Raw genomic sequence first — 27,016 nt, 5'->3', positions numbered from 1 at the left:
TAATTTTTTTAGAGACTATGGAATATATATTTTTTTAGTTCAGGTATTGTTAAAGCATTTGAGATGTTAAAGGTAGAGCTTTCTTTACGCTAGCAGAATGTATTCAGAATGTTTGCATATACTAGGATTATAAAAGTTTAGTTAGTTTTGCAACATAACTCATTTTTCTAACTCTAATACTGGTTTAAGGTTATTTTAAAAATATAAGTAGATCGTTCTAAATTGAAAACCATAATTTATAAATACTCAATTCTTTTCTAAGGGTGAAACTTTATTTTAAGTTTTTTTAAAATATGAAATTAAATATTATGTGTTGTCCTGAAAGTTAAGGGGATTTGGGGTAACTAAAATTCTGTAACTTTGGGTTGGGTAAAGATATACTTAAAATAAAGCATTCCCTTTGTAATTCAGATCCATTCTCAACATATTGGTGTTAATAAAAGAATATGTAGAAAGTTTATGTAAATATTAAATTATTTTAGAGTATTTCCTAGTCTTAAAAGTACTAATGCACAGTATATTAATCATAATGATAGCAGTTTGAAATTTTGGTACTATATTCACTTAAAACTTAACTGTGGGGTGATACCTATATTAACATTTATGTCTCATTTCTTTGCAGCAAGGAGTGAATAATGCTGAAAAATTTGACTATGTAAGTGCAATATGGAATTCAGTTTTTTTGCTATATTTATATTCCTTATATATTTGTTTTTTGACTAATACTTTCTAATTTTGGTTTACAGGTGATGCAGTTTTTGAATAAGATGGCTGGCAATGAATATGTTGGATTCAGTAATGCAACGTGAGTCTGATTTGTGGCTTAAGTTTTTTATAATAGGCTAGGCCTCTTTAAATGAACAAAAGTAACCAGACTATAGAATTCTATTTTAAATGCTGTCTTGTCGCCCCTCTCCCCCCTTTTCCCACCCCTCTCCCTGTTGTAATACACAGTATACTTAGAATTAATCTGTTTTCCCTTGTTGGTCCTAGGGTTTACTTCAGTGAATAAATAAATGCTTTAAACAGTTTTGATAAACTTCTTGTGGGTAATTAGAGAGTTAGAAGGGAACCCAACTGTACCTTAAATTACTGGTAGTTAGGGATACCTGGGTGGCTCATTCAGCTCAGGTCATGGTTGCAGGGTCCTGGGATTGAGTCCCACACCCTGGTCCTTGCTCAGCAGGGAGCCTTCTCTCTCTGCCTGCCACTCCTCCTGCTTGTGTATTCTCTCTCTCTCTGACAAATAAATAAAATCTTTTAAAAAAATTGCTGATAGTTATTCAGTTTTCTTTTTGCCTGTGATACATGTTTTATCTCTCTCTCTCTTTTTTTAAAGAATTTATTTGTTTACTCATTTTGAGAGCAAGAGAGCATGTGTGAGCTGGGGTGGGGGCAGGGGAGCAGAGGGAGAGGGACAAGCTGACTCTGGGCTGAACGAGGATCAATTCCCATGGGTCGGGGTCAATTCCCATGGCCCTGAGGTTATGACCTGAGCAGAAACTAAGAGTTGGACACTTAACTGCCTGAGCCACCTAGGTGCCCCTGTCTTACCTCTCTCAATTTCTCTGCCTGGCTAACTTGACTTTGACCCCAATTTTTTAATTTTGAAATTTGCCAGTCTACAGAAAAGTTGAAAGAATAAACAATGAATATCTAGATATTTTCACCTATATTTTCTGATTAATATTTTGTCTCATTTGCTTTTCTTCAACCTCTTTCTTTAAATAGAGGCATTTAAAAATGTGTGTATCTCTCTATATATGTACATATATGTAAATATACATGATTATGATGGGATTTTTTTCTTGAACTAATAGAACAACATTTCACCCTTAAATAACTCAACGTGTGTATTCCAAGAATAAGGACAGTTTCCTACATAATCACAATACCATCAGCAAATTTAAGATCACTAACATTAATTTAAAAATATCTTTAATATGTAAATGTCCCCAACTGTCCCCTAAATGCCTCTTATAGCCTTTTTTCCCCAGGAATTAATTAAGGTTCATGCAAGGCGTTTATGTCTCTTTTGCTTTATTGAAATTGAAGAGATCCCGCTGCCCTAAACCCTTGCTTCGTAAAATTTTATTAAATGGCTTTCTTTGAGGAGTGGCAATCACTTTTTTTACCAAGTAGGAATTAACTAACTTTCTCTGTGAAGGACCGGATAGTAAATATTTCAGATTTATGGGCCATAGAGACTCTGTTTCAACTACTCATTTCTACTGTTTTGGTGAGAAAGTAGCTATAGACAATATGAAGTGGTGTTCCAAGAAACTTTATTTATGAAAATAGGCAGCAGGCTACATCTGGCCCATGGGCTATAGTGGATATTTTCCGTTTTGAATAGGTCTGTCGTTTCCTGTAGTTAGATAAAGCTGAAACAGTTTTGTCATGACTACTAACTAGGTGATACTTTGTACTACATGTTTCAGGAGGCAGAAATTTTCTGCTGTACCAACTTTTATTCATCTGCTTAAGTATCTTTTCCGAGAAGTTTTTTGTGAATTGCATCTCACCTCTCTTCTGTGGTCTCATATTACCATATTTAATTGAGCTTACCCTGTGTCTCTCTGCCCATCACTACTGTTAGACTCTGATCTCCGTTAGACCTGGATAGAGTATCTTCCGGTTCACTTCTGTATTCCTCTTACCTGGCAGATAATAGGCACTTGATTTAGTGTTTGTTGAACAGAGCCAGGGCTGGGCATTATGGTCATTGCTGAGTAGTTAGTGCACTATGTTGATATTTTTTAAAGGCATGGCAGGTTGACAAGTTTATTTTCAAGAGCTTTTCCACATTCAGCATTGTTTTTCTGACCACAGAAACATTAAAACGTGTAGTTAGAGGGGACTGCCACCCCCAACTCCATGATCGATAATACAAAGTATGTCACCCGTGGTTCCTCTTGTCAGCAGCCTTCTGGACACTTTTAGGTTGATTTCTCAAATGTACTGCAAATTAAATCTGTCTAAAGTTAAAACTCATTCTCTTTCTTCTCAAACTGCTCTTTGCTCCAGGGTTCCCATCAGTTGATATCATGATCCTTTCAGTAGACTGCATTAGAAATCTAGACTTTTGTCCCAGACTTCATTCACCCTGTTTCTCCTCTTTCCCATCAGGTTGGAAGATTTGCTCAACTGCTCTCATGTTTGATCATACGTCTCCTTCCATTCCTATCACCACTACCTAAGTTCAGGCTCTCAGTGGCTCTTAACACTCCAGTCTCCTAATAACATCAGTCATCCTTTCTTTTTCCCTTTTCCCAAACTGATGTTAGACTTATCCTTCCAAAATATAGATCTGACAAGGTAATTTGATTGGAAGCCTTTAAGCTTTCATTTTGTTGGCAATCAGGAGCCATTTTTAGCATTTATCGGTCTTGATAATGTGGTCCTAGTCTTCTTTGTTGGTTTGATGTTTCTCCACTCTTTTCCATGAACCCTATTTCCCAGATACATCAGAATATGTGTCATTCTTCAGTGAAGTTCTGTCTTTTATACTTCTTACCTTTGTGCTACATGGAATTTGCCACTGCCTAGGCTTCGCCCTGAAATCTGTTAATCCAACAAATGCTGAAAGGCCCATTTCATTTGTCCCTCTCTCAGTGAAATTTCCATGCATTCCCTCGGTCGGAATTGATTATTATACTTTTTGAGGATCCAGAAGATTCTGCAACTTTTTAGTATATTTTTTAATGGTGGAACATTTGATAATTTTGAAATTAGCTTCTTTATTCACAAAATATGGAGATTAGAAAGGGTGTACCTCACTTCAGTCCTTTTACAGCTGAGGAAGTTAAGGCTACAAGAATTGTTGCTTAAATGACTTCCTCAAGACACATAGCTAGCCTATTTGACAGAACTGGGACGGGAACCTAGCAGTCTTGACTCTTAGGTCAGTGTTCTTTATACTGTACTTTGCTACATAAATTAAACTACAGAACGAGCATACTCTTATACGAAATAAGTAGAGAAATTTTCTAAATAGAGTAATTTTCTTTTCTTCCTAGGTTTCAGTCTGAAAGAGAAAGTGGAGATCGAAACTTTGCAATAGGATATTACCTAAAAGAAAAAAAGGTTTTTGAGTTTTTGTTTCTATTTCAAATTATTTTATTTAATAAAATACATTGGGATGTATGCTAAGAACTCAACAACAACTTATAAGCAACTACCTATTACTATTTAAGTGCAGAAATTTTTGCAAAACACTCTTGAGTTAATGGTGTCAAAATGGTAATAATATTAAATTGATTTAAAATCTGGCAGTATTCAAGTATTTGACTAGTTTTATTAATACAACTTTTGCTTAAGGATTGGCCCATTTTTCCAAAAGTGTAATGCCAGACTATTGTTGATTAAATTTGATTTTTAAATTTTAAGAATGGTCCAATAACTTAGTTTATGAATTACCAATCAGCTTATAGTATTTAGAAATCTGTATGTGATGTAGTTTTATTTTATTGTTCTTCGTTATTTCATGTTTATACTGTTTACAAATTATGTGCTGTTTTCTCAAGGTGAATCATTTGTGTACATTTTAAATTTAATCTTTATGTGTCTTTTAGTTATGTGCATATATTCTTGTTTTTAATTGCCTTTCTGTTTTTTCAGTGTTTTCCAGAAGGCACAGACATGGTTGGTATATTAGACTTCTATTTCCAGGTAATTTACTTTAACAGTACGAATTGTATATATAAATAGGTGTGTCACACTTTGCAGAATCATGGCTCCAGGTTAAGATAGAATACATTTACCATTGACCTTCCCAAAAAAAGCCTTCATGAAAGATAATTTCATGTCTTTTTCTCCTAAAATGTCATGGCTCAGAATGTAAGAGGGAGTTTTTTTCTGTAAAAACACTATATTTAAGAAGTGTCAAAAATGATGTATAACTCCAGAAATTCGCTTGTCCTTATTTAAACTATAAGATGATTTCTTAGCTTTTCAGTTTTGGAGAATTTATTCGTTTATCAGAGGGTTTATATTCAGCATCTTGAAGAGTCAGTTTCTTGGTTGGTTTAATTCATTTTTGCAGTGTCATGATGGGGTTTTTTCTAAGTTAAAGTAGCTTTCCGCATTCATGAGAGAGGTGGGCCACACACATAATCTGTGGTTATAGAACTTGGTTTTAAATAACCTTCCAGGATAGCTCTCTTTTCTCCCTGTGTTTTCAGTTCATTTAATTCCTACAGATACAGTAACATTGGAGCCTCAGATGGGCTATAATATCAAGCTACATAGTAACAAATTACTTTCCATTGATTTCTAGTTAACCTTACTTTTTTTTTTTAAAGATTTTATTTATTTATTTGACAGAGATCACAGGTAGGCAGAGAGACAGGCAGAGAGAGAGTGGGAAGCAGGCTCCCGGCTGAGCAGAGAGCCTGACGTGGGGCTTGATCCCAGGACCCTGGGATCACGACCTGAGCGGAAGGCAGAGGCTTTAACCCACTGAGCCACCCAGGCGCCCCTAGTTAACCTTACATTTATCTGTCTGTACTTTTGAAGATGTGCTTGAATTTAGAATTTGTGGTAATCTTCAAGAATATATAAGGAAGATTGGTAATGAAGTAGATTTTTTTTTTAAGATTTTTTTTTTTTTAAAGATTTTTTTTTATTTGACAGAGATCACAAGTAGGCAGAGAGGCAGGCAGAGAGAGAGGAAGGGAAGCAGGCTCCCTGCTGAGCAGAGAGCCCGATGCGGGGCTCGATCCTAGGACCCTGAGATCATGACCTGAGCCGAAGGCAGAGGCTTAAACCCACTGAGACACCCAGGCGCCCCATGAAGTAGATTTTGATGGCAGTTTGTCACCTGCTAATGTAAAGAATTGTGAATCGAGAATCCAGACTATCAATATAAAATCAAGGTCTAATCTGGCCACTTTTTAACCATGTGACCTAATTTCAGTTACTTAGACCTTGTTTTGTTATGTATAGCACATGCTTACCCTAACTTTCTGCATTACATTGAATATGAAATGATATGTGTGAAATTCCTTTGAATTCCAAAGGTATTATATAAAATATAGTATCATATTTACTTATATCCAGTAGCCCTATTTTTTGCCCTAGCCCATACGAATTTCTTCCATACATTAATGCTTCTTTTCCTTTGGTATACATACTTTACTTTGGCTGTTACAGCCTAGGTGCTACTAATCTATTGTGAAATGTCTGTACTTCTGGGCAAAAATTAAGAGAAGGCCGTAGAAGCCTTACTTTTTTGGAGAACGGCTACATGTAATTGAACATCCGTCAGGGTATCAGGAAAGTACTTTCAGATTGGGATTTGTAAAATTAGTAGTATATCATTTTATGACAAGCAAAATTCCAATTAATACCAAGTATAGGCGCCGGGGTGGCTCAGTGGGTTAAAGCCTCTGCCTTTGGCTCAGGTCATGATCTCGGGGTCCTGGGATCAAGCCCTGTGTCCGACTTTCTCCTCAGCGGGGAGCCTGCTTCCCTTCCTCTCTCTGCCTGCCTCTCTGCCTACTTGTGATCTCTGTCTGTCAAATGAATAAATAAAATCTTAAAAAAAAAATACCAAGTACAAATTGGGAAATGATCATTGGAATTTAAATCTTACTTATTTTAGAAAGTTTCATGATTAAATCTGCTATAAGTCTTTGCTGTCTGGGTCATTATAGTAAGTAGGTTTTCTAGTTTTGAAGAAATAGGGAAGAGATTTTAATACAAATAAAAGTAAAAGTCAGACAAAAAGTGGCTCCCCGTTAGTTTCGTAATGAGCTGTAGCTAGTTTTCCTTCTTGCTCTCCCAGACGCCTCTTGTGCCTCTTGTAGAATCTTGAACTATGGCTAAGGAAAGCTTACAAGTCGAGAACCTAGTCTTTTCCTCCTGCTCCCTCTTCCCATCTTCCTTCTCCTCTACTTCCTCCCCTACCCCCACAGTTTTGGTTGCTGTAAAAATAAAATGGAGCATATTTATTGTTTCCATTTTACGGGTAAATTTGGGTTTGCTATGATAAACTATTTCCATTATTTTGACTGTATTTAAATGTGAAAATTCTGAACTATACTGCACCTGGACTTTGCCTTTTTTTATTGATTATAATTTATCCAGCACCCATAATCAGTATCAAATAAATATTTGAATATTAATAAGTGATTTAAAAGGTAGCATTTTGATTTAGGCACACAGAATATCCAGGCTAGAGCAATCTTAGAGTTTTCTTCCCTTAATTTTTTACATATTGCTACATAGGGATGCTGAACTTTGCCATAGTGAAATGTCAGGCATTTTAGCATTTTTTTCCTTGAGTGGTAACTTCTCATGTAGATGCTGTCTATCATACTACTGATGTATGTTGCTTTATCTTAAAAACACATTATGGCTCCTTTTTCTTTTGATTTAAAAACAATTGTTAGTGTATCCTACAGAAAGTATTAATATTTAAACAACTTTTAATATCATTTGGACAGTTACAAATATTAGTGCTTAGGGGCTGGCTCTTCCTATCCTAGTTTTGCTGTTAGAAGACTATGTAACTGGGCAAATTGGGGTAAACCTTAAAGGGGCTTGAACTTCATTCAAATTAAAATCTATGGAATGTTACTAAGTTATATTAAAATAATCCCCTTAGAAGAAAGATTTCAGATCTGTAAAAAATACCAGATGAAACAGATTACCTTAAAAGTCAACTGCAGTACAAAAAATAGTGTGAACTTAGATTTTCAGACAGTTTTTTCTTCCGTTTAGTTATGCTCCATTGAAGTAACTTGTGAATCAGCCAGTGTGATGGCTGCAACGCTGGCTAATGGAGGTTTCTGTCCAATTACTGGGGAGAGAGTACTGAGCCCTGAAGCAGTTCGGAACACACTGAGTTTGATGCACTCCTGTGGCATGTATGATTTCTCAGGGCAGTTTGCTTTCCATGTAAGTAATTGTTTGATCTCAATTTTCTACTGCAAGAAACTAGTCTGGACTAGTTCTTTTAAAAATACAGTTTGAACTTTGGTTCTAAAGCTGAACAAAAAACAAGAGAGTCTTGTTTTCAAGGTTAATTTGTTACAGACTTGGTAAGGAATAGAGTTAAGCAGTCTACCAGATATTCTTGAGTACTTGAAGTTTAATTTATAGAACCGCGTGACTTCTACTTTTAAGGCATTCCAATGTACACGGTTAGTATAGACTTTTTTTGCTTTTTCTTGTTAATATTTAGCATTATGGTGATTACATACTCTCAAGAACTCCTTACGTTAAGAAGGTGCACATAATTGTGATGTTTAACATCTTTGGTTATTGTCGTAGATATTTTAAAGCACTTGAAGTATATTTAACAAAAATATACTGCATAAAGCTCTGTCGTGCCCTTGTGAACATTTGTGTACACTTGTGAAATCTATAGACTTTCTTATTCATTCTGCTTATGTGAAGACATAATGTCCTAAAAAATTTGACTTAAAATTTTTAAAACAGAAAAATAGAGAAATGCATTTAATGTGTTATCCACTACTCAACTTCAGTAATTATCAATGCATGACCAATATTGTTTATCTTTATTTCATACTCTTGCTGTAGTTTAATATGTAATTCTAAATGATAAGGACATTTTAAAAAAACCATAGCAGCATTATTACATTTAAAAAGATAAAAACAACTTGGTCTTTAATAGCATCAAAATATTTAGTGTTCGGCTGATCTGGATTGCCTTATAAATTATTTTCTAGTTTGACTTGGGATGCAAATAAGGGGCATACAGTGTGATTGGTTTTATCTCCCTTTATTATTTTTAAAATCTGTGTTCTCCCTCTTGACCTTTCTTTTTCCTTGTTTTTAGTTGGAAAAAACTGGGTCATTTATCCTGTGCAGTTCCTCACAGTCTAGATTTTGTTTATTTTATCCATACCATTGTTCTTTGTATCTTGCATTCCTGGTAAATTGGTATATCCCATTCAGGTGATTTTTTTTTTCCTTAGGTTTTATGCAAGATTACTTCTAGCAATAGATACTCAATATCAGAATGTTAGTAAACCATTAGTGAATACTGCCCTGATGATATTAATACTGTCTTTTATCATAGTTACTGTCAGGTGTTACAGAATGCAAACTTAAAAGTTTTGAAGAGGATTAGTTTAAATTACCATCTTATTTCTCTTCCTCAGACAGTTCTCTGACAGTGTATCAGAGAATCTTTTTTTTTCAATTTTTAAAAATTTTTAAAGATCTTATTTATTTATTTGACAGACATAGCGAGAGAAGGAATGCAAGCAGGAGGTAGAGAGGGAATACAAGCAGGGGGAGTGGGAGAGGGAGAAGTAGGCTCCCCCTAGCAGGGAGCCCAATGTGGGGCTTGATCCCAGGACCCTGGGGTCATGACCTGAGCTGAAGGCAGATGCTAATGACTGAGCCACCCCTACAGAGAATCTTTTAGGAAGCTATAATTTCTCATTGTTTTCTAGTCATAGAATAGCTTTTTCAAAGTAACTTTTTATACTTGAATTCATATTTATTATAGAATTAAAAAATATAGGCCAAGAGACTAAAATAAAAACATGCATAGCCCCACAATTTATGATGTAATGGACTTTAATCCTTAGAGTATATCTTTCCAAATTTTTCTGTATTCAAATATATTTCAGCTCTAATAATGTTTTCTCATTTATTATTTATAAGCATGTTGAAAGATACTTTTCCACAACATTTAATGTTAGAATTCTGTGTGTATGTAAACCATAATTTTTAAGCCGATGCCCTTATTGTTGGACATAACTTTCCTTTTTTTAAAATGTTAACATGGATATCTTTTCCTTCAAATTATTTTCAGGTTGGTCTTCCTGCAAAATCCGGAGTTGCTGGGGGCATTCTTTTAGTTGTGCCCAATGTCATGGGCATGATGTGCTGGTCTCCTCCTCTGGACAAGATGGGCAACAGTGTTAAGGGAATTCATTTCTGTCATGTAAGCATATTTTCTTAATGAAAATAATAATAATAATAATGAAAATATAAATTGATCATCCAGTGATTCCATTTTTTGTTAATTTTAATTGCAATATAGTTAATATATGATGATATATATGAGTTTCAGGTGTACTATATAGTGATTCAGTAATTATATACATTATCCATTTTTCATCATGATAAGTGCACTCTTAATTCCCTTCACCTATTTCACCCATCCCCCTACCCATCTCTCTGGTAACCAGCAGTTCTCTATAATTGAGTCTATTTTTAGTTTCTCTCTTTTTTTTCCCCCTCTTTATTTGTTTTGTTTCTTAAATTCTACAAACAAGTGAAATCATATGCTATTTTTCTTTCTCTGACTGGCTTACTTCACTTAGCATTATACTCTGGATCCATCCATGTTGTAGCCAAATGGCAAGATTTCATTCTTCTTTATGGCTGAATAATACTCCATTGGGTTATATGTACACATCACTTCTTCTTTATTCCATGCGTCCATCAGTGGGCACTTGGGCTCTTTCCATAGTTTGGCAATTGTAAATAATGCTCCAATAAACGTAGGGGTACATATATCCCTTCAAATTAGTGTTTTCGTATTTTGGGGGTAAATGCCAAATAGTGTAATTACTGGATATAGGATAGTTCTTTCTTAACATTTTTTTTTTTAGACTTTTTAAGGAAACTTCATACTGTTTTCTGTAGTGGCTGTACCAGCGTACATTCCAATTAACAGTGCACAAAGGTTTCTTTTTCTCCACATCCTCACCAACAGTTGTTTCTTTAGTTTCTGATTTTAGCCATTCTGAAAAATGTGAAGTAATACCTCATTGTGGTTTTGATTTGCATTTCCCTGATGATGAGTGATGTTGTGCATCTTTTCCTGTGTCTGTTGGCCATCTGCATGTCTTTGGAGAAATGTCTGTTCATGTCTTCTGCCCATTTACTAATCAGATAATTTGATTTTTGGGTGTTCAGTTATATCAGTTCCTTATATATTTTAGATACTAACCCTTTATTTTAATAGGTAATTTTCAGGTATCTTCTCCCGTTCAGTAGGTTGTTTTTAGTTTGGTTGATTGTTTCCTTTGCTGTGCAGAAACTTTATTTTGATGTAGTCCCAATACTTTATTTTTGCTTTTGTTTTCTTTGCTTCAGGAGACATATCTAGAAAGATGTTGGCTGTAGTTCCTTAATCCATTTTGAGTTGATTTTTGTGTATGGTGTAAGAAAATGGTCCGCTTTCATTATTTTGCATGTAGCCGTCTAGTTTCCGCAACACCACTTATTGAAGAGTCTATCTTTTTAAACCATTGCATATTCTTTCCTACTTTGTCAAAGATTAATTGACCATATAATTATGGGCTTAATTCCAGATGTTTTGTTCTGTTTCATTGATATCTGTGTCTGTTTTTGTGCCTGCACCATGCTGTTTTATTATGGCTTTGTAATATAACTTGAAGTCTGGAATTGTGATACCTTGGTTTTGTTCTTCTTTTTTAAGATTGCTTTGGCTATTTAGAGTCTTTTGTGGGGTTTTTTTTTGCAAATTTCAGGCTTGTTTGTTCTAGTTCTATGAAAAATGCTTTTGGTATTTTGATAGAATTACATTAAATCTGTAGATTGCTTTGGGTAGTGTAGACATTTTAACAATATTTGTTCTTCCATTCCATGAGCATGGAATGTCTTTTCCATTGCTTTGTGTCGTCTTCGTTAGTGTTTTAGAGTTCAGAATACAGGTCTTTCCTCTTTGGTTAAGTTTATTCCTAGGTATTTTATTATTTTTGGTGCAATTATAAATGGGATTTTTTTTCTTACTTTCTGTGGTTTCATTATTAGTGTGTAAAACTAATAATCCAATAGCATTGGATTTCTGTATATTGATTTTGTATCCTGTGACTTTACTGAATTCATTTATCAGTTCTAGTAGTTTTTTGATGGAGTCTTTAGGGTTTTCTAGAGTATCATTTCATTTGCAAATAGTGAAAGTTTTACTTCTTTTTTACCAATTTGGATGCTTTTTGTTTCTTTTATTGTCTGATTGCTGTGGCTAGGACTTCCAATATTGTGTTGAATACAAGTGGTGAGAGTAGACATCTTGTTCTTGATCTTAAGAGAAAAGCTTTCAAGTTTTTTTTCCCTATTAAATATGATGTTAGCTGTGGGTTTTTCATATATGCTCTTTATTGTGTAAGGTATATTCCTTCTAAACCTACTTTGTTGAAGGTTTTTATCATGAATGGATATTGTATGAAAATGATCATATAAGTGGAACCATCCAGTGATTTTTTTTTTTTTTTTTAGTCATTTCGGTAGTTTTTTGCTTGTTGGCATTCTGCCTGCCTATCTGCCAGTTACTGGGGTAGCTGTGGAAGTACTCATAGAGGAGCTTCAAATTGATTCCATCAGACAGTTCCCATATACTCATTCCCACAGAAAATTATGTTTGAAGCTGATGTTTTAATTGTCATGGTTTTAAATAGTTTTCAGTTTCCAAAAGCTCAACTAAAATTATTAAACTTGGAAAGGTTTAAATTTAAAGCCCAACATAAATTAAGAATATTATAGTTTATTATATCATCAATCTTCATGTTTGAATATCTTTACCCATAAACTACCTTGAAAAGTCTGTTTTTTGAGGACATAAGCCCTGCAAAATAAAATTATTATTACTGTTGATTAGTTCAGTATTTTATGTTATCCAAGTTTGCTAATATTTCAGCTTCTGGTTTTATGTACATTTGCTGCTTCATAGACTATATTGTGTACCATAATTTTTCTGCAAACTTTCTCAATTAAAATTCTGATTTATTTTTTAGTTTCTTATACTTTACAAAAGCTAGAGGATGATGTTGGATTGCTTATAGATTATAACCAGAATATTGATTTATATTTTTGTGGTGCTTTACGGTTATTTGATAGAATAGTTCTTTCATATGGCCCATTTTATAGGAAATGAAAGTTAAACAATTTGATGGTTGAGTCCTAGAGTCATGCTAGTGAGCAGTGTTCTTAAAATTTTTGTCCCTGTCTTCTCATTCTGATTTCAGTTCTCTTCTTGATTCATCAGGCTGCTTTATTAACATGCAGTGGTGTTTTCCATGAGATAGTAGTTAAGTTGGACAATATTAGTGTGATTTGTTAAAATGTGAAAAAACAATGGCCAATGAATAGCCAATTTCTTACACCTGTTCTGTTTATTTACAGGATCTTGTTTCTCTCTGTAATTTCCATAACTATGATAATCTGAGACACTTTGCAAAAAAACTTGATCCTCGAAGAGAAGGCGGTGATCAAAGGGTAAGCAAAATTCTTATTTAGATTATTATGTAATGTTTTTCTAAGAGAGAGAGAAAATGAGATTCACCTGTTTGAATAGAACTTAGTTTAATTGCTGGTGGCCTCATTATTTGCTAATCACAAATGAATGTACATAAATTGTTGACATATTTACCCTGGACGTGATAGTATATAGATGCGGCTGTTTTATTTAAATTTAAACTGGTTAGCCTAGCAGCAGAGTTTACCCACCACCCATTTTCCTGCTATTTCAAGCAATATTTTTAAGAATTGATTCTGTTAAAAAGAAGAATTGATTCTGTTCCAAGAAAACAACATTGGAAAGTGTTACAATGCTATAAAAGAAAGCCTTGTTTTTTTTTACTCTTAATATTTGTCAGTTATAGTCTTAAAGTTTATTTTGATGTGGATGGATCTGTAAATGGGAAAGGGATTATAGTATTAGTGAAAAATCTTTCAAAGCCTCATAGTTTTAGTGGCCACTGCAGATGAAATACTTTCTATAAAAAGTGTTTGATACAGAATTCTTGACACTCTTATTTTAAAGTAATATTCGTTGATTTATCAGTGTGTTTGGCTTCATATTATTGCACATACATACTTTTTTAGAGCTAATATTTAAGAATCAGAACTTAAATTTCACATACAAGATTTTTTGTCTTCATAGTTACTCACTGGAACAAGGACTTGTTTTGAATTTTAATAAAATTCCTTTACATCCCATTTGGAAAATGTTTATAGTAAATAACTAATTAGACTTGAAGCTAATATGAAGCACTTAAAAGTAGAAATTATTTTTATGCATAGTAAGAAAACTTTCCTATTGTTAGTTCCAAAGTAACTTAAAATAATATATGAGAATTATGCAAAGCCAACAGAATAGAAACTTCCATGAGCGTCAACATGAGTAACATGGAACAAAACATCAAATGGTGGTGGGTGAAAATGTTAACAGATTTTAATAACATTCATTGAAAAATACCGTTTTATAGCTTGGACCTTTCTTCACTCAAGTGCACTAATAAATTATGTATGTTGCTTGAACAACTAGCATTCCTTTGGACCATTGGACTATGAAAGTCTCCAACAAGAACTTGCTTTAAAAGAGACAGTATGGAAAAAAGTGTCACCTGAGTCAAATGAGGACATCTCTACAACTGTAGTATATAGAATGGAAAGTCTGGGAGAGAAAAGCTAAAGAAATGGGTTCTAGTTTCAGAATGTTCTTCACTTAACCTCTCAAACATCTTTAGCTTTTTTGCATACTATAAATATTTATTTGAGTTTTTTTGTGTTCTCAACCTTGGGTGCTGGAGCCATAAAGCTTTTTTTCCTTTTAATCTTTTGTATAAAGATAAGAGATTAAAAAATGGATTTGTTGGTCTTTAAAAAAGTATTTATAAATAAGTAAAGCAAATTTGCTTTACTTTTAAAGATGCAAAAAGGAAAAATTCCTTTGAATTTTTTCATGGTATAATTAAAATTTTAACTTAATCCTCATTTTAAAATAGTAAGAAATATTTAATTTTTTGGTTCTAAAACCCACACATTGAACTCATAAATTTAGTTACATTTTGTTATTTCTTTCCCAGTTTTAAAATTTACTTGATGTCTATAGGGGCAGTAGAAAGCTATTTCTATGCTAAATACAAAACTAAAAAGGCAAAATTAATGAATCCCAAATTATTTAATATAGCAATAGATTATAAAATTAGCTTAAGTTTACATTTTATGCCATTTTTAGTGATAGATTGCCTTTAAATTTTTAAAACTTCATTTTAAATTTTATCAAATACTTTAAAATATAAATCGTGTCTGTGCTTTTTTCATTTTGCAATTCCTCTATGTTCTGTCAAAATTGTCATGTACAGGAGTGTCTTATGTTACTAAAACATTCCAGCCAAAGAATTTCAGAAGTAAGATAATGACATTTCACTGTTAAAAAGCTATAATGGTTACTCAGAAGGAGCAACAGTGAGTGTCCTCAAGTGAGATGTTTACCTAAACAGTTTTATTTTTGTATTACCCACATTACTTTTTCTATGTTATATTTAAGTATGAATGGTGAAGTCTTGGGTTTTAGCTTTTAATATTTTTATTATCCTAATAATTTCACAAATGCTAATGAATCTTATATGATAAATTATAATGACATCTCATAACGTTTGTTTTATTTGAACTCTTAGAGTACTTAGGAAATGAATTCAGTCTGATGGTAGTAAGCATACTACTAAAATGTTAGATCTGAATCCTTTTGTTTGGTTATAAAAATGCAATATTGAGAATCAAAACTTGTTTTTAAGAGAAGGACTATTTTGAATAATTTACAATGTTTAAAGTCTGTCTTGGCAAAGTGATTGTAAAATTCTTTAGGACCTATTCACACTTCTTCCTTCTTCCAAATATCTCTTCAGTTTTCTCCACAGTATCTACCTTCAAGGTGTTTTTTGTTTTTGTTTTATTCATTCTTAAACTTGTAGATTTTGGAGGGGCAGTGATGGGTTCTCAGGTCTAGAAGGAGAACTTGATAGTTGGTTTTTTTTTTTTTTTAGTGTTATGGCATATATATGGTAGGTAATGTCTATGAAAGTAAATAATAGTGTAATAAAACAGGTTTCACTGAGTAATTTAGATACTGGTATAAATATGAATACAAAAAATTTGATCATAAGATGTCTGGAACTTGGGAACTGTGATAATAGAAAAAGAAGTTCCCTTCCAAAGGTGTTGGTCAAAAGCTTTTTGAGCTAACTTTAAATAATTATATGTTAATTTTTAGAGGATTTTATCAAGGGTTTTATGGTTACTTGAATATTTCTCTGATGTACATATGCATATCTCACTGGATGCTTCCGATTTGGCCATTTCCAAGGGAGAGGGTTTTTATTTGAAGCCCTCACCTCTGCAACACCTTTAAATAGTATCATTTGTACTATGAGTTCCACCAAAGCCATTTGCAGTTGGGGAATGTCTTAATTGATAGATTGGGAAAAAAAGCTTTGTTTTTTCCCCTATGCTCTAAATTGTTACATTTTACTATTTCATTTGGAGATCGGTTTTACTTTATAAAATGAAAATTTAATGTTTCCTATTGTGCCCATATGTATAGATTTCAAAATTATGTTGTTAATGTATGGCACTTACATTGGTAAGGAGTAAATGCACACTTACCAATGAAGTAATGTTATCTAAGCTGTTTAAAGAATCTTGTGAGGGTGAGTATCCAGAAATTTTTGTGGAAAATTATCCAAATGGAAGAAGACGGAAGATACTGTGAATAGGCCCCCAAACTTTAAGGGAAAAAAAAAAAAAAGAAGGAAAATCTTTGCCAGATTTAAGGACATTCTTTAAATGAATTCCTTCAGTATTCTTAATGCCTTTTCAAATAAAGTTCTTGAAAAGTACCCAGTATTGTGGATTTAATGTTTCATGCCATTACAGATTCTTGATATTCAAGCATTTAGAAGTTAGCACATTTGTTTTTCTTTTTTTTTTTTCATTATTAACATTTCGTTTGAAATGCATATCCTTCCTGAAATACTTTATTTTAGCATAAATGTTGTGCATTTTATCTTAGTGTTTGGATTAAAACATTTGTGTTATTTAGCTTTCTTTCATTTGCTTTGTATATTTAATAATGTACCTTTTATTTTCCAGTATGCCTACTTTTTGTATTGTACAATAAATTTATTTTAAGCTGATTTTATTGTTTTTTTTTTTTTTTTGATGAAAGCAACCCTAGCATTTTAAGTACAACAAGTAGTTGGAATTTTAACTTAGAAAATTTCTTTTATGAAGATACTATTAAAATGTTTTATATTTTTAATTCTGAGCCTGTTGTGAAGAGATACTGGAAATACTCAAAAGGGCTTTGTTTGACTTTTTTTTATTCTTAAGCAAAGTATAGAGTTGGTGGGGTTTTTTGATGGAGAGGACGTTTTCCTATTGGTTGTACTAGAAGTATTTGAATAAAGACTTTTCTCCCAATTTTTTTTTTGTTGTTTTTCCATTTGACAACTTAAAAAAAAAGTCTACCCTGTATGCTGTTTATGCTTTCTGAGGAAGAGTATCACTGATGTTACTCACTTGTCAGTGTTGTTTTATCTGTTGTCTAGTGGAAGAAAAACATTGCTAAACCAAATGAAGAGCATCATAATACTGCTTTAGAGTTGTCATTCACAGCAAAATTTATATTGAGTGAAATAACTATAATATAGAAATTCACCTTACCTACGTTTTAAGGAATTTAGTTTTCAGAAGGAGCTTACTTCCTTCTGTATGTTTACACAGCACAGTCCAAATTATAATGAGGCTCCATGCATTGTACAGTTGACTCTCAATACAAGTTTGAACTGCATGGATCTACTTGTATAATTTAATTTATAGTGCAGTACTGTAATGTATTTTATCTTCCTGATGATTTTCTTAATAACATTTTTCTCTTCCTGTAACATACAGTAAGAGCTTACTGTAAGAGCTTACTGTAACATACAAAATATGTTTTAATCAACTATGTTCTTGGTAAGGCTTGTGGTCAGTGTAGGTATTAGTAGTTAAGTTTTGGGAGAGTCAAAAGTTATGTGCAGATTTTCAACTACATAGGGGCGAGTGTCCCTAACCCCCACCCCAACATTGTTCAAGGTCAACTGTACTTTAAATATTCTTGTTTGATCAGACCTATCATTTGTATCCATAGAAGATGTCCCAAATATATTGTAGAACTTTAAAACTATTTGAAAGGGAAATACCGTTGTTTATAAGAATTTGTATTTATCTGTGGGATTTTTTATCAAGTTCTTTGGGGACTAGTAAATACGGAGTTCCAAGTGTCATGATATATTCAAAATGTAATGTTTCTGATTGCTTACTTTTAAAGATACACACTTGGAATTTTTTTGTTGTTTTTAATCCGTTTAAAGGAAAGGGAGAGGTGACTCAAAGAGGTTGGTGGTCTTGTCTGACAGTGTAGAGTTTTATAGGCATGTACGTATGTGGAAACAAACACTGATATGTTCTGAGAAGGTAATATAAATTGTGCATGTTATATACGTATGTGTTTGTGAGTACATCTATCTAAGTCTGTCTTTTTATCTGTCCGTCCATTTACCCATCCGTCCATCCATGTTCTGAAAATCAGCAGCAATCCTTTCCACGTAGTATGTTGTGTGTAAATGGTTCTTTGCTTTATTCCTATTCCAAGTTTTATCATAGAACTCTTTAATATTGTTGCTGCCCCCAGGATTTATAAAACATAACATATTTTACTTGTTCAACTTAACTCTAGAGGTTGTACTTTCTTTTTTCGTGCCTGTTCACTACCTGCACTGTCGGAGTAAGAGAGTAGCAGTATTGGGGAAGTCCATAAAAGGGAAAACAAGGACATCAAATTCCATGTGGAAGGTTGACTTTATGGCAGTTTCTAAAATTTATTATATGGAAGGATTATATTCAACTTAAAATAAATAATGGACTTCTCATTTTGAATGGCTTACGGAATAGTTTTACTCTAAAAATCGTATACAATTTTTATTTTAAGAATGTGCTTTACTATTCATTTGTGAAATTTGGGTATTTCTTCTAATCGATCTTGAAAATGCTAGAATACAGTTTCTTCAAAAAGTAACATGATTTCTGCTCAGTTCCTTTACTATTTTATATTAAATGTAATATTTACATTGTGTAATAAAACCAAAACTGGATGTTGGAGATACAGCTGTGAGGATGCATCATGGCCGTCCTTCAGATTTTCACTTAGATTTATTCTGGATAGACTTGACCTTAGTCCATTCTCTGTCATGGAGTTCAAAGGCAAAATTAAACAGGAAAATATATTCAAGTTAATTAAGTTCAGCCACTTTTCTTTTATTTCAAATTGTAATATAGTTAAAACATTTGTTTTTTACACTGCATAAAAATGGAAGGAATTTCATTGGACTGGGAGAGAATTTCATTGGACTTTTATCCTCCTCCTCTCTTCCCCTGCCCAAGTTGTTAATCAAAGTGAATTCCATACAGACTTGAAGAAATTTAGAGTTACACTTAGTCTGTTTCAGTTTAGTTTTTAAAACAACTATAAAGGCATCTGGAGCAAAATCTATCCAACATAAGACAGAGCTGGCGAAACTTGATGTTAAAGAGTCCTTAATTTCTTAAATAGTAATAGAAAATGTACTTACTTTTTAAAAAAGAAGATGTTAAGGAGACCAGCCATAAATCTTTGTATCTAATGAAGTGATTCTATTATACTATAGTTTTAAACTGTTCTTTTTTATTTATATTTTGAAATATAAAGGTCATTAGTTTTAAGGTTGACTTTACCATTTGTTTTGTGGATTGTAGATCTACTATAGTGAATTTTAGAAGTTGTAGCTGTAGAGATTTTTAAGATATGCAAATATGTAAAGCCTGTGTTGATTAGACTTTATAATGGCTTTCTAATCAATTACATAAACGTTTGACTAAAATGAATGACACAAATTAGTACTTGAGGGCATTGTTTTTCTTGGTGGTATCTGTGTATTTTTTTGCATAAATTACTTTTTATTGAGAACTATTATGTATGGAGTTAAAAAAAACAAATTTTGATTCTTGGTGCCAAATGCTGCGATGAACTTGAAAGAAAGAGTAATGAAGTGACAAATTTTGGCAACTGATATAACACCATTATTAGACTTTCAGCTCTGAATCTCATTTACTAACTCAGAAATATTAAATCTCAATGATAAAGAACAGCTTGGTATATCTATTTTTAAGCCAAATTTTGACATCTGAGGATACGATTTTTCTGGACATAGTATTATTAAAAATAATGGTTTTTTTCATTAAGTATTTACCTTGCTAAATATTTCCAATGCTAATACCTCAGATTATTGAAATTATCTATCTGGAAGGCTTAGCTTTTAAAAGGAATAGTTCTTACTGATCAAGTTTTAGGTTTGCTTCCATATTAACATGACTGGTAATTTTTGTTTATATAATGAAAATCTCCTCTGTCCAGTAATTCCACATGGTGCCCTGACTTACAGTTTTAGTTCATATTCTGTAAGCAGCTGAAGAATTTGTTTTATTTTTAAAACATATTTCTACTTTCCTAATTCTTTGATGTTCTTTCTCTTACCATAGTCTTGTAATTTATTAGAATTTCTTAATGGAGGGGCGCCAGGGTGGCTTAGTCAGTTAAGTGTCCGACTGTTGATTTCAGCTCTGGTTATAATCTTGGGGTTGTGAGATCGAGCCCTGAGTCAGGCTCCATCCACCCTGGGCCTAGAGTCTGCTTAAGATTCTCTCTCTTTCCCCAGTTGTATGCACACATGCTGTCGCTCTAAAAAAATAAAATAGATAAGAATCCCATAACTGCACTTGAAAGTAATCTTAAAGTTTATCCAGTGCAAACTCCCACTTTTCCAGGTTTCTTAACACCTTGCTTTCTCAGTTAACATAAACACAAAATTTTTTTCTGTCTTGATGGAGTTGGTCTGTTTTGTGTTTTGTTACAACAACCTTTTGTGTATTGGTTATTTGTAATGAAAAGCATAATTGACAATAGATAATATGACTGTAAGTTATTTGGCAAACTGATTGTCCCATCAAAAAAGTAGTTATAATACTTAATTGTATTTTTCTAGTAAACAGTCTTATTCCACAGTTTATAAAGACTAGTAAAGTTAGAAGTGAGTGTAACAATTATACAGTAGTTCTAAAAATAAAGCCCTACCCTGGAACTTTTGAAAGAAAGGAAGTATAGCAAAAATGTGACTCTAAAAATAAATGTTGCACCATTTGCTTTTTAAAATAAGTTTCTTTGGGTTTACATTAAATATATAAGTAAAAAGGTTAAGCAAAAGGTTATTGGAGTTTTAAACAAATGTTCTCTAGAAGAAAAATTTTTTTCTTTGCAAGTTAATTTTTCCCAGCATATACTATGCAAAATATCTAGCTAATTTCCTTTGTTTTTATTTTACATACTTGAATCTCTTGGTGACTTCAGAACAAGACATCTCAGTTGTCAGTGTAGTACTCTATCGTGTATATTGTCCTTCGTTCCAGTGTCCATTTAATAGTTCTGGGATTTTTATTTTTTCTTTATGAAGGAAATTTATATTGCTGTTCTAGAAAAGCGTTACTTTTTAAAAGCTTTTGTTGACTTAGAAATGTTACAGCTTAAAGTTGTGTTACTCTTTTTAAAAAAAAGTATGCGTTTCTTCTCAAAATTTAAACTTACCTAATGGCTGGCTCTTTTCTCCACAAGTTTATATAGATGAGAACCCGAACTTCTAGGAGACTGGCTCTTAGGCAATATAAACTGCTTGTTTTCACGTTATGCTTAGTAAAATTAGGATGGTTGGAAGTACTCCCATTAGTTATACTATTTATTCATATTTGGACCATTCCATTGGAAAATTCAAATTAAAACCATAGTCTTTAGCCTCTTGCTAAACTTTTCTTTCTAATTACTACTTTTCAATATTTTGTATGTGCCTTTCACAAATCATCACTAAGGGGCAATTACAATTATCCTTTGAGGGTTCATTTAGTTCCACTATATGAAATTAATTATGTTGTATAAAACCATGGTATAAATTATTCATTGGACTCCATCCATATTTTGTTGTTTTGTTTTCTTTCACAGTCACAATTAAAGATCCTAATTGAAAAATTCAAAATAAATTAATTTCAAGTATTCTTTCTTATTTAACTTTTTCCTGTCATAACTTATTTTTGGCTGAAAATGAGGTGACAAAAATTATATCAAAGTTACTCAAAATGGGTTTTCATTTTCAAGCCTTCGTATTGTGATATGTTCATTTCCAAATCCTTTAGGTATTGTTGACATTGGCCATTCTAGAATTATTTTCTTTAAAAAGTTAAAAACATGAGTGTTAAAATTCATGCTTTTTTTTTCATTATGATAGAGTCTACTGTTGATAATTTAATATTTTACCTTCAACTTTGAATACAAAATCTGAGTCCAGGTCTGCACAAGATTTACAACATAAAGAAGTGAACTAAATAATATTGTTTCTACTTTGAATTGAAATGAATGTTACATTTTTTGCACAATGAAACTTTATTAATATTTCTTGATGAAATATAGAACAAGTGATTTTGTTAAGATTCTGTGGGGACTAATACAATTAACCCTTTTAAATCATACCAATAAAATATTCCTGCCTTAACGTCTCTTCTTTTTACCTGAAAGAGAAACTTTAGAGCATGGAGGTGGGGGAGTAGAGCTTAACTTTCTACTTATGTGTTTGTGAAGTATTTCAACTAAAACACGGTATTACAACAAAACTTAGAGTACCTATGACTTTTTTTCACCTGAAGGAGAAACAAAGGAATAAGAAAACTAATTTGCTATGTTTTTAGCCAAGTAATAAAAACTTGAGAAGCTTTAATTTTTATTTTGTCTCTGTTGTGCACTTTCATTTTACATCCACCATATATGTCTGCCACAGAACCAGCACTGCTGTTTATTTGGTATCCCTTACATGTTGGGCTCGGTCATGTAATGGTCACGTAATGCTCTCATGTATTAGTGCATTTACCTCATGTCTGGGGACTCTGGATAGAGGGTTGTTGCTATGTTTGCACATGGAGTTTTGTAGTTTTGCTTTGCAAAAATCCCCATTCAGTGCTATTGTGATTTTAGAATTTTGTTTTAGTTAAGGATTTAGAATCTTCTGCAAAAGTTCTCAATAAATTGAAACTTCGGGTTTACCTAGTGCTTTTTGGACTTAAATAGGATCAGTGAATGCTGGAAGTTGGGCATAGGATCTGGGTGGGTAACCCAATGTGATATAAGGCAGGAACCTTTTTTTTTCTTTTTGGCATGAACTTCTGAGTCTTGATGTCTATCTTAAAAAATTACATAAATGTTATTCTCTTTTACCTGTTCTAATATTTTTTTAAAGATTTTATTTATTTATTTGACAGATCACAAGTAGGCAGAGAGGCAGGCAGAGAGAGAGAGGAAGGGAAGTAGGCTCCTTGGGGAGCAGAGATCCGGATGTGGGACTCGATCCCAGGACCCTAGGATCATGACCTGAGCCGAAGGCAGGGGCTTTACCCCGCTGAGCCACCCAGGCGCCCCTGTTCTAATATTTTTGAAAACACAGTATTTACTACAAGTTCTGTGACTAACCTTTTCTCCAGAGTTGGAGTACAGTTGGCTTCAGGAAGTATACCATTATCATTCACTCTGATATAGGTAATGGTAAATCTATAAAAAGTCTTAATCACGGGTTTGAAGTTACCATTTGTACCTAAAATTGGCAGTGATTTTAAAAAGAATGTCTCATTTATGCCTGCCGCCTGTACACAAAGCTCTTGGACGTCTAGCATTCCTTTCCCAGCCCCTTGTCACCAGAAGCCTGGCAGTGTACAGACTAGAACTGAATATACAGTGATCCATCCTCAAAGGTGTGGGCCAAAATGTAGGTAATCTGAGTTTGCTCAGGCAGTCCAGTTTGCTAACCTAGGGATCTTGCCGTTTTCTGGAAACTTACTCTTTGGTTTTCAGTGTCAGTAATTTCAGTCAACTGTAGCAATGGTGCCTGCCCAATACACCATCAGCAGAAACTTGATAACATCACAATTTGAAAATTTTAAAAGCATAACTTTTAACACTTACTGTGACTTACTATGGGTTAACCAGGGCAGTGTTTTGAGTTTTTTCTTATCCCCCTAGAGTCTATGAAGTGGGTGCCTTTATTACCTCTATAGATTTGTATAGATCTTGAAAGTTCCCTGAAATCACAAAATTCTTAGATCTGTAGAACCAGGATTTGCACTCACGCAGTTTTGGTTCCAGAGCCCATCGTTTTGACCACAGACTATATTATTTCCCTTTGCAAGATGGAAGTGGAGCAACTTATGCCTCCTTGTTAATAAAATTGGGATATTCCGTGAAAATTTAAGGATAATAACAATTTCAGAGTGCCTTGACAGAACAAAAAAAGGGAAATTTCATGTTGAACAAGGTTATTCCTGTGAGAATTTCAATTTTCACTAGAACATGTAATGCGGGCAGTGTCTCCATCACATGTCACCAATATCTCCGGATAAGTGAGAAAATGAATTCCAATATAATTTGACCATACTAGACAACAAGTCAACCCCAGCTATTACAGTGAAATAATTTTTGAGCTTAGCTTTTTATGTGTTTTTCATTACTTAAAAGTTTCCTTATTGTATATTCCTACAGCATTAAATAGAAATTAGTGTATTAGCACTAAAAGCTGATGTTTATTTTAACTCTTTAAAACTTAGAAGATCTGTTTTTAAATCTTTGTGTCGTGTCTTCTCTAAATGTCTGTTAGCTAACCTCAATTTATTAAAACCTTTATAAACCCTGAGTCCATAAAGCTTTTCATAGAACTCAATTGTAGGGGTTTTTATTGATCTTATATATAAGAGTTCCAGGATCTGAAACCTTGATATCCAAAAACAAATTCATCTTTGTTCACATCAGCACATATCTTTAGAATAACATTTTTTAGACACAAGCTAGAATGATTCAGTGATAAACAAATTTTGTATTCTCATCTATAGTCATTTATAGTTCTTGTGATAATGTTTGATACATGACAATTTTAATGATAATGTTTGATACAAACAAAACCACAAAAACATGCCATGTGTACTGAACTATGAAGAAACACAATTCTGCTATGAAATTATATCTAAAAAGATAACTTCTACCTATCCCAATGCCCTTAGGGAAGCTGATAGTAAATGTACCCATTTCCCAATTAAATTGTTCTTCCAATATTGCTTTTATAGTAGTGTGGTAGGGTATAAGAGTGGTCAGATACTTCATTCTTTTTATGAAGTGTCTTTCCCACTGAAGTGGCTCTAAGAAAGTGGTCAGGACTCTTCTGATTTCTTAGTTTCTAGGTCCCCAATTCAGTACTAGTAGTCCCTGTTTACTTAGTTATCAAACAACTTTTCATCTATTCCATATACCAAGAATTTTGTTTTCCTCTTGTTTGAGTTTTTTCTTCTTCATTTCTGGCATTACGTATAGATCGTCTACCAATGTCTAAGATTAGATCCAATTATATAATTGCAAAAGTATTAACTTCAAAATTTTTTTTTCCTACTGAGAACCAGTTATCTCTCAGTGTTTCACTAGTTTTTGTTTAAGCAACACACAATTAGTTCGAGATATTTAGCCAATTTAATTTGATGGAGTAGTTCAGACTTTATATAATTAGCTTGAGCATTATCCTATTGTTAATTCACTGATTGCTTCTTCATTCAGTCAGTATTTGTCTCTTGCCTGATACATGCTAGATACTGCGGAGTACTTAGGATATGTGATAGTGAGCATGGTCAAGACCTTGCCTATTTGCAATCTAGAAGAGAATGCAGATATTGAAGGAATAATTAACATTTAAAATGGTGGTAAGTGATTTGTTCATACTGATACATGTAGATCTATTACATTTTAACTTATTATGGAGGCGAAATGGTATCTACTAAATGACACTTTTTATACACCTATACAACAGATTTTTTTGAGATAAATGTACAATGTAGTTCAAGTGTAAGAACATGCATACCAGTCTTCATTAAAACTTACCTCTGGGAAGGAGGGGAATGAGTGCTCGGAGAATACTCAGCTACATCTGTAACATTTTATTTATTGAAGAAATAAGCAAATACAAGAAATGACAAACATACAGAGTGCCAGCAGAGGGTATAGCAAAACACAAACATTTTGTCGGTTGAGTAGGTACTGTTGGTTTTTTCTGAAAGGTGATGGTTAAGTTCTGGATGAGTTAGAGGAAGGGTGAGGGTTAATACGATAGCTTTGCCTTAAGGCCCAGGGACAGGAAGGAGCACACGGTGAAGGTGAAAGAAGGCAAAAGTGGTGGGAGAAGGGGGAGGCGAAGTGATTGGAGATTGGCCCTGGGTGAGTCTCCACAGACCACGTGAGGTAAGGTAGGCTTTGTATCTTAATGTACGTTTGAACTGTTAGTGTGTCCTAATTTTAAGATGCAGAATCTTAAGGCACAACCTCAGAGATTGGTTTAATATCTACATTTTTAATAAGCACCCCAGGTGTTTCTGCTGCAGATTGTTCTCTGCATACAGTTTGGGAAATATCTATGTAGGATCTTGCTTGCCACATACAGAGTTTTGGACTATTTAAGATGCAGTGGGAAACTTCAGGGCTTGTAAGGAGGGGAATGACATGATTTGGCTTTAAAATCCTGCTTCGTAGTGAATGGATTAGAGGCAGACAAAAGTTGAGTTCTGGGCCTGAGATGAGATGGGACAGTGGCTTAAAGGGGGAAATAGATGTGAGAAAGGTAGACAGATAGGAGAAGTGTTGAAGATATGAAGCTTGGCAGCACTTGGTGATGTATTTGGTGGATGAAAAGAACGAGATGTCACATGGACCACCAGGGTTTAGTGTAAGTGATAGGGCAGATGGTGCTGCGTTACAAAGATGGAGAACGCTGGGGAGGCAGACCTTGGGAATACAGGGAGAAATGAATTTTAGTTACAGTAACAAGGGTCTGTTTGACTAGATATCAAGAGTATGATTAGTAGGGGTTTAGATGAATGCGGTTATTCTTCTACTATATCAAGAAGTCTGGGGGTAGAAAATCCAGGATGTGCACCATCTGTAAGAAAAACTCCAACCAACCTTAGTGTGTTGGCTTCAGACTTCCTGCCTGTCACCTTGTAGTTGCAAGGTAACTGTCCCACCTTTAGCCTCACTCGTATGGTCAAAGTGGAAGAAGAAAAGAAAGAGGGATACCTAAATCAGAGAAGT

At 33.5% G+C, this 27,016-nt stretch overlaps 1 protein-coding gene across 2 annotated transcripts in view; it reads left to right on the top strand.

Moving 5' to 3' along the window:
• Window positions 1-27,016, top strand: part of GLS (glutaminase) — a gene marked incomplete at its 5' end in the record, with an annotated part of 80,976 nt that overhangs the window by 36,502 nt on the left and 17,458 nt on the right. Inside the window, 8 exons of one of the 2 annotated variants that reach the window (XM_080799520.1) lie at window positions 623-655; window positions 747-805; window positions 4,020-4,086; window positions 4,621-4,671; window positions 7,726-7,902; window positions 9,794-9,925; window positions 13,135-13,227; window positions 14,279-16,927. In XM_080799520.1, coding sequence (XP_080655646.1) covers window positions 623-655; window positions 747-805; window positions 4,020-4,086; window positions 4,621-4,671; window positions 7,726-7,902; window positions 9,794-9,925; window positions 13,135-13,227; window positions 14,279-14,425 — 759 coding nt within the window. In that variant the 3' untranslated portion in view covers window positions 14,426-16,927. Of the gene's footprint in view, window positions 1-622; window positions 656-746; window positions 806-4,019; window positions 4,087-4,620; window positions 4,672-7,725; window positions 7,903-9,793; window positions 9,926-13,134; window positions 13,228-14,278; window positions 16,928-27,016 lie in introns of those variants that run through there. The other variant, XM_080799519.1, reaches the window with a different exon arrangement.

This window comes from Martes martes (genome assembly GCF_963455335.1).
Source record: "Martes martes genome assembly, chromosome: 3".
Lineage (NCBI taxonomy): Eukaryota > Metazoa > Chordata > Mammalia > Carnivora > Mustelidae > Martes > Martes martes.
Note: the sequence above shows the minus strand (reverse complement) of the source record. Positions and strands in the feature narration are given on the sequence as shown.